At 41.5% G+C, this 11,579-nt stretch overlaps 1 protein-coding gene across 4 annotated transcripts; it reads right to left on the bottom strand.

The window, feature by feature from the left end:
- Positions 1-5,173: 5,173 nt before the first annotated feature.
- ANKRD40CL (ANKRD40 C-terminal like) lies at positions 5,174-11,326 on the bottom strand. 4 transcript variants are annotated; one of them, NM_001075586.1, is made up of 5 exons: positions 11,259-11,294; positions 10,738-10,859; positions 7,818-7,898; positions 6,890-7,065; positions 5,174-6,086 (listed from the first exon to the last, which is right to left on the bottom strand). In NM_001075586.1, the coding sequence occupies exons 2-5, from the start codon at positions 10,772-10,774 to the stop codon at positions 5,943-5,945; spliced, it is 438 nt and encodes a 145-aa protein (NP_001069054.1). In that variant the 5' UTR covers positions 10,775-10,859; positions 11,259-11,294; the 3' UTR covers positions 5,174-5,942. The 4 variants fall into 4 exon arrangements, with proteins under 4 accessions (NP_001069054.1, XP_005220612.1, XP_024835754.1 ...); XM_005220555.5 differs by having other exon boundaries at positions 5,179-6,086; positions 10,738-10,862; positions 11,259-11,326; XM_024979986.2 differs by lacking the exon at positions 7,818-7,898 and having other exon boundaries at positions 5,179-6,086; positions 10,738-10,862; positions 11,259-11,326.
- Between the last annotated feature and the right edge of the window lie 253 nt (positions 11,327-11,579).

The following is an 11,579-nucleotide window of genomic DNA, read 5'->3' as shown; positions in this document are numbered from 1 at the left end:
TGCTATCAGTTTATAGGTAGAGAAACTTGAGTTGGAACGTTAAATGACTTACTGATGTCTTAGGGCTTCGTGTCGATGGAGAAACTAGCATGTGGAATCTAGGTCTCCACCTCATGGTCCACTGCCTCTTTATGCCACTGTGGTGGTTCTAGTAGGCATAATAATAGGCTACAGAATTTACTAAAGTACCCTCCACCAAGCTCTGGAAAATAATGACGCTTCAGAGGCTTTGTATGAAATAATGCTGTGGGGACAGCACTCTTGGCTTACCTAGATGGAGATAGATGGATTATCTCTGAATTTGTGAAAATTAATGTAAGATGGGAAAACAGTCTAACACAAAGTCAGCCACCTCCCAAGCACTGCTTTGTGTAGTTTGACAGATATGGTTATAGAATAAAGGTCATAAAGTGACAGTTTACCAGTTTCTATTACTGAGTATTAAGAAAAACAGGAAACAGAAGAAATTTATTTAAGTATTAAGATACTTAGTCATTAAGGTATTAAGTCGGGTATTAAAATGCCAAGTGTGTTCTCTTCTGCCTCATGTAGAATCATTCGCTAATGTATTGTAATGAAGTACAGTAAATGAGTTTATGAAGTCTTCATCATCTTCATCTGTATGGATCACTGATGAAGTTAATATGAAATTTGAGGGGGAGGCCTGGTCGCTTGAGGGGTCTATGACTAAAGGTTGTGGAGATGTAGAAATTGGGTCACATCCAACACCCAGAATTAATTAGGCTCAAGGAAATTATTCTTACTCACCAAATTCACAAGAATCCCATGTAGTGGTCATGTGCTTATTTACATTGAAAAATACACATTTCTCTGGTGCAGACCAAAAAGTTGTCAGTTGTTTCGTGCGTATTTCTCTTTGAAAAGCTTTAGGGGAAGCCGACTTTTACTAACCAGAAGATTACTTGGTAAGACTGCAAGCAGCAATCAGTTTTTAAAACTTTTTTCATTTTGGAAAATTTAAGACGCAAAAGTAGGACAGTGTAGTTAACTCATTAAAGTTCATCACCATTAAGGTTCAGTGACCATTCTTACTCTGTGTATGTGTCCCCTGTCCCTGTTATTTTCAGGCAAGTCTCAGACATACTTAATTTACAAATGTTTCTGCATGTATCACTAAAAGACTTAAAATTTACTAATTTAAATAAATTGGATAAACTTGAGTTCACACTGGTCTGGTGGGAGCCTGGTAATTGCTGTTCTGGCATCCTCCTTTTTGTAGGGTAGTGACACTAATCTTCACCCTTTTTGTTAAGACATCTTTTCTTCAAACAGATCATAATACAATAATTTTTCAAGTTGAATTAAACATCTTTCTTGCCTTCTTGAGCTAATTATGTTACCCAGCCTAGAGATACCTTCTTTCCTTATATAACATTATTTGCCTGCAGGTGATCTGTCTGGTTTCTTCAGTATAGTGTCACAGCCATGTTTATAAGGTGTGAGGACACTTTGACCACATGTGGGTTGGGTTCAGTCACTTGATCAAAAATTTTTAGAGAGTTAAAACTGAACAATTTAGGATGGAAGTGTTTTTTAACTGTGTCTGTTCTGTGCTTTCAAAAATGTGTTGTAGATGAGCTGTGTGAGTATTTTTTAAATGTGCATAAAATGAAAAATACTTGAACTTGTGTATATTTTCTGTGGGGTGGGACTTCCGGCCGGGTTGGTTTTCAGGTTTGAGTTTGGACTGATTTTTAGTTTATGAAAAAATCCCCAGGTGACTGCTTTTTAAGAATTTTGTATGACAGACTTGTGTATGGTTTGGGAAAACGACAGAAGTGTTTTATGATATCTCTCTTCTGCTCCTCCTCTTCCTGTCCAGGAGCTACTAGTGTTAATTATTTTTCCAAGTGGTTTTTGTGGGGAGGTGGGAGGTGGGGGGGATGGAATCATTTATATGTATGAATCTTTTAAAATATATCATAGTACAGCATATTTTTTGAATCTTGCTGTTTTCACTCAGTGTACTTAGAAACATTTGAGACGTAGGAGATAGCAATTTTAAGTTAAAAAATGTAGTTTCAAAAGTCCATTTCAGTAAAAAAAGTAATGTATTTTTCATTGTATTAGATTTTTTAATTTCCTAATTTAAAAATGCAGTTTGAGTTTCATAGTTGATCTGTTTCTTCCTCTTGGCCATCCCAAATAGATCAGTTGTCATCAGCTTTAAAAATGTTTAGGAACAACAGCTTCAGAAAACAGTTGGGTACAACTGTGCTGTAACTTCTTCTGGCTGTTCCATCCCTAGATACATACCCTAGAGAAACATTTATGCATGTGTGCCAGGGGATGGAGGTAAAAATGTCATAACAGCCTCATTTGTAATAGGAGGAAAGGAAGCAAAAACAAACTGGAAAGACTTGAAATGTCCAACAGACCAGGGGACAAATATGTGGGATATTCCTATAGTGGAATTCCGAGAAGTCAGACTGAACTGCAGCTACACATGTGAACATGGATGGGTCTCTGGTCAAAAAAGCAAGTTGCAGAAGAATAATCCAATTCCTTTTCTGTGAAAGTCAAAACCAGTCCATAAATACATGATAAATGGAAAGCAAGGAAATGATTTAACACAATTCTGTGTATTGGAGGGAGATCATGAAGGGCAAGAAGGATCCTTCAGAAGAACTGGTGGTGATTGTTGAAGCTGGGTGGGTGGTTTCTTTTTTAAACTGTATGTGTATGTGCATTTGTATGTATATTTCTTAATAAAATTTAAGTTTTAAAAAATGGGAAAAGGTCTTGATGTAGGTAGTAAGTAGTAAAATAGATACATAAACAGTGTATTTCATGGAATTAAAGTGATAGCAGGTTTAAAGGGTATTGTTTCCCAAGTTCCAGACTTAGGGTTTTAATTGTAGTCTTTAAAAGCTAGAGACAGGGCCTCCATGTATGTTTTCTTTGGGATACATTATTTTTATCTTGAAGCAATTTTCATTTGGGTGTCTGCCAGGAAACTGATTGTGTTTCTGTATACGCAGATTCCGAGGAAGCTTTTTCTCCTAGATGTATACCAGTCTAGGAAGGAAAACTGCCATTCTCCCAACCCGCGGTCAGCACGTCCTTCCCTTTGTTCAGGTTACGTTGTCACCTCAGAGGGGCTACTCTTGGTCCTTGTTTTACTCTTAATAAGTGTGCTTACATGAAGTGTTTAAATAATGTTTGCTCTGTAAAGGGGAAGTGGTTGAAATTTGAAAGGCACCTCAGTTCAGTTCAGTCGCTCAGTCGTGTCCGACTCTTTGCGACCCCATGAACCACAGCACGCCAGGCCTCCCTGTCCGTCACCAGCTCCCGGAGTTCACCCAAACCCAAACCCATGTCCATTGAGTCAGTCGGTGATGCCGTCCAACCATCTCATCCTCTGTCATCTCCTCCTCCTGCCCTCAATCCCTCCCAGCATCAGGGTCTTTTCAAATGAGTCAGCTCTCTGCATCAGGTGGCCAAAGTATTGGAATTTCAGCTTCAACATCAGTAACCCAGGACTGATCTCCTTTAGGATGGACTGGTTGGATCACCTTGCAGTCCAAGAGTCTTGTCCAACACCATAGTTCAAAAGCATCAATTCTTAGCACTCAGCTTTCTTTATAGTTCAACTCTCACATCCATATATAACTACTGGAAAAACCATAGCCTTGACTAGAGTACATAAAATTCATGTAGCTAAAGGCCTTGTATCAGTTACCAGTGGGCCTTGTATACTTCCAAATATATACCCCAAATCACTTCATTATAAATGAACTAGAAGCATTCTAGACCACTCCTAAATATGTTCTGGAAATCTTTTTAGGATAACATTCTGGTAGCTGATTTGTTTCAATGACTTGAAAATGACATAATCTTACAGCGGAAGTGTGTGCCACTCAGAAATTAAGTTTTTGCAATCTGTGCATGAAATACATAATAAAAATTATTCTTGAGACTTCCCTCCCAATTTGATGGTTAAGACTCTGTGCTTCCTGCAGGAGTGAGTTTGATCCCTGGTAGTGAGGGAGCTACGATCCCCTGTCCCGGGTAGCATGGCGAAAAAAATTTTTTTCCCATTAAAATTCTTGACGCTTCAGATATTTATTAATCTTCAGCCTTAAAGCTATGTTGCTTTTAGAAAATACATTGGATGCAGGTTGTACTAACTTGAAATGGGTATGCATATTTAATTTTATCAACCTTGTGGTAACTGTCCTTATTGGTCTTACTGTGCTTCACTAGGTGACACCTGTGCAGGGAAGACAGATTGAAAATAACAGGGACAGAGCACTTGGGGATTGGCCCCTTTTCATCCCCCGTCACAGCCCTGGCAATGGAACACCGGGCTGTGGGTGGTGGTGGCTTTCATTAGGGGGCATGCTATCTTAAAAGTGTGACTTGGATGCCAGACTGTATATTTGGTGCTAAACTGCAGATTTAGGTTTCATACTCATTTCATGAATAAAATGGTACACATTTCACTTGCACTATTCAGAACATTTTCCGTGTTTTTTTGGCATTGGGTGAGATAAGTGTTGATGCAATGCCTTAGTGTCCCTTCACCCTTCATCAGAAGTGCGCTGTTTAGGATTTGGAGATGAGAGGGGGATGGCTTATTTCATGTGCTGGAGGAGATGAAGACATTGTGCTTGCCCAGGAGGTCTCTGGTACTTTTTCCGTGATTCCATAAGAGTTAGAGATGAGTTCACACTGGTGTGTAAAAGTGTGTATTAATGAAAGTTGGTAAATGGAGTCAGGCAGGAGTGCACATTCAATGCTGTATGCTGTGCCTGGGCTTTTCTGCAAGTTGTTAGGTTAAAAAGTGGTTACTCAAGTTGTGTAAGTCCTGCCATTTAAAGGTTGTTGTTAAGAGCTGTGTATGACGCCAGGATTCTTGGCCTCTGGACCAGTGGCAAGGCTTGATCGCTCAGAGCTTTTGTGTAATAAAGTTTTATTAAGTATAAAAGAACACTTATGACACAGACATCAGAAAGGGGCAGAAAGAGTGCCCTTTTGCTAGTTTTTCGCAAGAAGTTATAAGCTGCTAATTAGAGAAAGGAAATGTCTCAAAACTCAGAGAGTGGCCCCAGACCCCTCACCCATAACATGCATTTTGAGATAGCATTGGCTCAAGGTGACTCATCCCGTGCCATAAAATTGACATGAATCTTGAAGAGAGGCAGGTTTCTGAACAAATACATAGTTTTATTTACATAGCTTAAGAGAACATTTCCATGAGTAAAACTGGTTTGTTGAGCCATTATTGTTTCTGAGTCTTAGGTGGAACTGACCTGAAGAAAGAGTTTAGGTAAATACATGGTTCATTAACATAGCTTAAGCATTTCCATAAGAAAAACACATTGGTTAGCTCAAGGTTTGAGAAAAGTTCAGGTGGAACCAGGTGTCATGACAACATAGAATTTTTAAAGAAACCTTTTAATTTTGTATAGAGAAGGGAAAAAATTATATCTGACAGTTGTTTCCTCCTGTCGTTTAAGAGAGGAAAAAAAGTCTGATGCTTGGGGACCCCTAGCCTTCCTGCCTGTTACCCTGTCACCGTTTTGTAGATTTCAAAGTTGTAAAACGGAAATGATGGTAAGAGATGGTTTTAGAAGCTAGGATCTTTAAACCAGAGTGTCAAGTGGGTCCTGGCTTTCCCAGCTCCAGTTAGCTCACCCTGCCCTTAATGGAGTTGTTGTGAATAGAGCCTGGCCATTTGTCGTGAGTATCAGGAGTACATACCCGTGCCTGATCAGGATTGGGGTACAATTTTACAAACTAAACTTGTGTTCTTAAGTATACTTAAATTTTTAAAGTACTTTAAACGTACTCTACTCCCAAGCCTAGAGAAGTTGCACAACAAGGAAATAAGTACATATATGAAGTTAGCAAACTGTTGGATGCATCCAGACTTCATTATTTACAAAATATTGATTCCAGTTTTTCGTTTCTGCGATCTAATACGTCATTTTTGCGGCATTGCTGTTGTAGCAGGGCTTCTCTAACAGAGATGGTGTATATTCTGCCAGTTCAGAGCTTCCATTTTTCATTAAAATGAGTTCTACTTCCTGAAAGTCCTGTAGTCTCAGAATGTCTTTGTCCTTAATATGAAAAAGAAGTTACATAATGGTTCATGAATACACATAAACTTACGGTGAAAAGGCTTTAATAAGATTGCCCCAGCACTGTTCTCTTTCCATCCATGGTAAACTAAGTCAGCAGTTGAGGATTGTTTTCCTTTCCTGTTTTTGTGTTTCAGACCTTGTTGCTGATTTCCAAGGGGAATAAAGTCTCAATTTAAAAAAGACTTTAGTCCATCCAGGGCACTAATATATATATATATATATCTTAAAGTATGATCATTCCACCACTTTTAGTTTGCAAAGAATACACTGTTAGCCACGGCACCAATAAGAATTGCTAAAAAGCATTTTGAAAGTTGCTTTTTAAAAAATGCCCAAAGAGATGAGAGTTTTCCTCAAGTTAAAAAATGAGATTTATTTTGAATCAGAAAAATACATAAAAATGCCCCCAGTTTTGTTTCCTGAGATTGCAAAGGCTTGACTTTGCTAAGCAGGTAAGAGTGGCTTCGTATTTTCTGTACCCAGAACCAGTTTGTTGAGATTGGAAGCTGGCCATACATACTGAGCTAGGGTTTTAAATTTTGGTTGGTTGGTGTAATTCAGACAATTTAAAAGAGTGAGTAAATTAAAGGTGTGCAAATCTGTAAAATCACCAGATTGAAAATAACCTAGCTACCATGTTTGGCTATCCTGCAGCTAAGATGTCCAGTGTCTTGGATTTGTTTTCATATTAGTAATACAAAAGCTAGTGATTGGCTTCACTGAACATAATTTTACCCACCTAGAGCCCAGTCTCTATTTAGAAACTTGTAACACCCTACCTTTCTGAGCAATGTGTTTGGTAGCTTTCTGATCTTCTCCACTTGCTCTGGGTTAATCCCCAGTTCATAGCAGCTTACTTGTAGTAGATTTTGGTAACTCAACTCTTGTCTATCCAGTTCAACTTCAATGAAGTCATTTTCTTTGTGGCTCTGAATTCTGACTTTAAGTACCAGCTCTGGATCCCACAAATTTTTATGTAAAAGAAACAAACATTTTAAACATCAATTATACCAAAGAGCTGAATAATAATATTATAAAAGGCATATATAAACTTTTAATTATCTGAGGTTTTTATAGCAATGCTGGGCAAGCTCAGGTATATGCCCCATTATACTCACCAAAAGGCAGTGTGAAGCCAGGATCTAAAAAACCCAGTGTGTGACATGCAGTACCTTTGGCAATACATCTGTGTTGGGTGTGACTTGTTGGGTGTGCTTTGTTGGCTGTTTGAAATGTTTGAAGAAAATGTGTAGCCCTAGGGCTCTATATTCTTAAGGGTGCAGATCATCCTGTTGATTCCTGTTGGATCCCCTGGGACTTGAGGGGCAGATAAACAGGATAATTCTACCATCTTTGAAGACATCTTTGGGTTTCCCTGATGGCTCAGCTGGTAAAGAATCTGCCTGCAAAGTGGGAGACCTGGGTTCGACCCCTGGGTTGAGAAGACCCTCTGGATAAGGGAATGGCTACCCACTCCGGTATTCTGGCCTGGAGAATTACATGGACTGTATAGTCCATGGGGTCGCAGAGTCCGACATGACTGAGCGACTTTCACTTTTCACTTGGAGACAGTGGCATTGGGTGAGTCTTAAGTCTTAAAACTTTAATTGTCATAAGAAGGAGCAGTCTTGACTAAAGGTGGAGGAAGTTGATGAAGCCAAATGACGAAGTTGGCTCTGCAACATGACCTGGGGGTTGAATCCTCACCTGGGCAGGTGTCAGCAGTTTTGGCGTTATCACCTGGGTCAGTTGGCAACTGTTGATTTGAGTCTCCTTGTTTATGTTCACCTGAGAAAGAATTGGAGGAGGAGAGGTGAGAGACAGCAGCAGCTCAGCATTTAGCTGTGCGCCAACTCTGCCAGTTAGATGAGGGATAATAGAGCCCCATCGCCACTTTCTGCTCTGCAGCTCCTCACAGGAAAAAACTCGAGGAGGGCAGTAATTAGACTTGAACAGGAATTTTCCTTAATTACTGCTTAAATCATGAAAAGGAACTGAGATAGTATTTTTAAATGATATGTAATCTGAAGAAATATTTATAATCTGTGTGCTTGTTTCTACTTAAATATATTTGGCATCGAGAGTTTTGTGTCTCCAGATCTTTAGCAGAGTTATACAGTTAAGAGAGTCCCTTTAATAAGAAGTTTCTCAACCAGAGGGAAGTGAAAGGAGGGAACATTAGAGCATCCAGGTGCCAGGCCTTTTACATAGAATATCTTCCCAAGGCTACTCTGTGTGGTGCTAGTCCTTGGGGAAATGATTGAAACAACAGTTAAAAACCCAAAGTGACCTTTGTGCTGGTGTTTACAACAGGAGAGAGAGAGATTAATCAGGTGACCTCAGGTAAATGTGCTATTAACAGTTGGAGGCCTGGTGAAATCAAGGTACACAGTGTGAACACCTGGAAGGGGGCCAAGAAAGACCTCCCTGAAGGCTCAGTGACCTGACATCTGAAGGTTGAGTTGGCTTAACTAAATGCAGAGGGTGGAGAGAGAAGAGCTTTTCAGGGCCTGGGAACAGTAGAAGGCCCAGTGCAGTGGTTCTTTAGAAAGAAAAGCAAGTCAACATGGCTGAGTGTGTCAGGATTGTGGGGTTATCTATCAACCTCTGCCACCCAGTCTGTGGTTGCTAGTCACGTGAAATGGGATATACTCTAAGTATAAAGTACACATTGGATTTCAAGGACAGGAAAAAACGCAAAATTCTTTTTAATTTTTAATATTGATTTTATGTTGAAATCATAGTTTTGATTTATTGGGTGAAGTAAATATAATTAATTTCACCTGCCTTTTAAATGCGGCTACAAAAAAAGTTTAATTACCTTTGTGACTTGCGTGCTAAGTTGCTTTAGTCTTGTCCAACTCCGTGAACCCTATGGACTGTAGCCCGCCAGGCTCCTCTGTCCTTGGTATTCTCCAGGCAAGAATACTGGAGTGGGTTGCTGTGCCCTCCTCCAGGGGATCTTCCCAACACAGGGATTGAACCCGTGTCTCTTACGTCTGACCTGCTTTGGTAGGTGGGTTCTTTACCACTAGTGTCTTATGTAATATTTTAATTGGACAATGCTGGTGTGAGTGAAAGGTCTTTATTCTAGAACAGCGTCAAGTCATTAGACAGTGTTCAGGAGAAGACTATCGTAATCAGACTTGCATTTTGGAAAAAAGAATCGCAACAGAAACCTCATTGGCCTCACAATAATCCCATGGGGTGTAGGTATTATTCCCATTTTCAGACAAGAAAACGGGCTGAAGAATAAAGTAACTTGGAGTTTGCTCCAGGAAATGGCAGGACCTGGATGTGACCTAGTTAAGAGGAAAGTGAAAAGACATTGCTAATTGTTCAGTCATGTCCAACTCTTGGTGATCCCAAAGGCCCGGCACCTGTCATCTGTCCATAATTGTCCAGGCAAGAATACTGGGGTGGGTAGCCATTTCCTTCTTCAGGGTGTCTTCCTGACACAGGGATTGAACCTGGGTCTCCTGCAATGCTGGCAGATTCTTTACTGTCCAAGCCACCGGGGAAATGTGGCCCAGGGCAAAATGGCTACCCAAGGAATTGCAGCCTCCCCACCTGAATGCTGTTACCTGGACAGGGTGACTTGCCTATTCCCTGCCCTGAGGACCTCAGAGCATGCCCTGCCTTGACCACCTTTTGCTTGAGTCACTGCCGGGTGCAAAGGAGACAGCAGAGTGAGGGACTTTGGTGGAGGTTAGAGCGTGGTGGGCTGAGAGAGGAGAATCACACATTTGAGCCACAGCTCCCAGTCTCTCAGCAGGTGCTCCATTGTCCCATCTGATTTTGCTTACAAAACTCAAAATTATAAAAAAAATTCCAAGCCAACGACCACAGAGCACTTAATCCCAAGCGTGAGGTCTGTCTGCATGTAGGACCCTGCACAACTGCTCTGATCTCAGGCCCATGAAGTCAGTTCTGTTGGGGCCTTAAACCATACTTTTTCCACACTGCTAAATGCTTCTCCAAAAAATAAGATAGTCTTGCCCAGTGCAGCTCTCTCCCAGGACAGAAATGATGTCCCTGTGCCCTTCCACTCCAGCCGTGGAGGGAGCTCCATGCTGGTCTGGGAGGCTGAGTGACCCAGACACCTGAACTGGAACAATGCCCTTCTCACCCCTTCACTCCTCACGCCACACAGCATGAGATGTCCCCCACGTGCAAAAGCGTTTCATTTTCGTGATGGACCTGTGGATGGACAGGGTCTCTTAGAGGTCAGAAAGCATGCTCTTTGAAGTCTGGCAGATTTGGATCTGAATTTTCCCTATGCTCTTTAGTAGCAGTGACACCTTAGACAAGTCACTTAACCCTTCTGAGCCTGTTTTCTGATCTGGAAAATGGGATTAATAATCTCTACCTCACAAGCTTATAAGAAGGAATGAGAAAATGCACAGAAAATACAGCCTCTCCTAGCATGTATTGAGCACCAGTATTTGCTGGTTGCTATTATTAATTATAGCTGTTGATACTTGCCTCCCTCTGAAAGGACCCATGGTCTACTCACTCTGCTCTTGACTACACCACTGGCAGAGTGGAGAAGGACACCCCACCCCTCCTCAGGCCTCTCCCCTGTCCTCCTTGACAACCATTTTGGAAACAGGATTTAAAGACTCACCTGAGGGCTTCTTCACATCCAGTTGGGGTTCAGCCATGAGTAAGTTCTGTAGTCTGTCAGATCAGCAGCCTCTCCAGCATTTATACTGAGCTTCCAATCAAATAAAGCCTCAGTGCATCTATCTGCTTTGAAACAATATGTTCTTGTCATTGGCCAGTGAGATAGGGCAGGGTTGGCCTGTTTTACAGATAGGCAAACTAAGGCTCAGGTGTTTCATATGACTTGCACAGGTTGCTGCAACTGAAGGAAGGGACTAAAATTCAATGCTCTCTCCTCTCAGCCTGTGTCCATGGGGAAGCAGTGCAGGCTAATAATGCCCACCCAAGGGCCCCTGAGAGGGGAGGCCTTTGGAGGCACAGCCCTCCTTGGGAAAAGTTGGTAGCTGCTACCTCAAGGGATAAGAAAAGTCAAACAGTATCTCGAACAGACTCCCTCTCCTCCCCAATTCTCTCTCCCCTTTCTCCCAGCACCTTCTTTAGCATCTGTGCATGACAAGAAGGCAAGAGCACCTGGACACATACCTGGGGAGACTCCTCTTTGGCAAGGATCCTGAGTCCTCAATTCCAAACATCAAGATGGTGAAGGCAGGGGCTGGAGCATGAGGTTTTATGAAGAGTGGGTGGGGCTGGGCAAAGTCCTGGGCAGGGCAGCAGTCTCAAAGGGCTGAAGGTAGGAACTCACATGTTTGAGGTGATCCTCCCATTTCATTGAACACTCCAGTGTCAGAAGTGGGGCATCAGGTGGGGCTTATTATCATGAAGCTAGAGGCAACCGTGATCAGCGGCCATAAGTTTCTCAAACCAAGCTGTGCATTGAAATCACCTGCAAAGCGTGATGTGGGT

Source organism: Bos taurus, chromosome 19, assembly GCF_002263795.3.
Source record: "Bos taurus isolate L1 Dominette 01449 registration number 42190680 breed Hereford chromosome 19, ARS-UCD2.0, whole genome shotgun sequence".
NCBI classification, from domain to species: domain Eukaryota; kingdom Metazoa; phylum Chordata; class Mammalia; order Artiodactyla; family Bovidae; genus Bos; species Bos taurus.
Note: the sequence above shows the minus strand (reverse complement) of the source record. Positions and strands in the feature narration are given on the sequence as shown.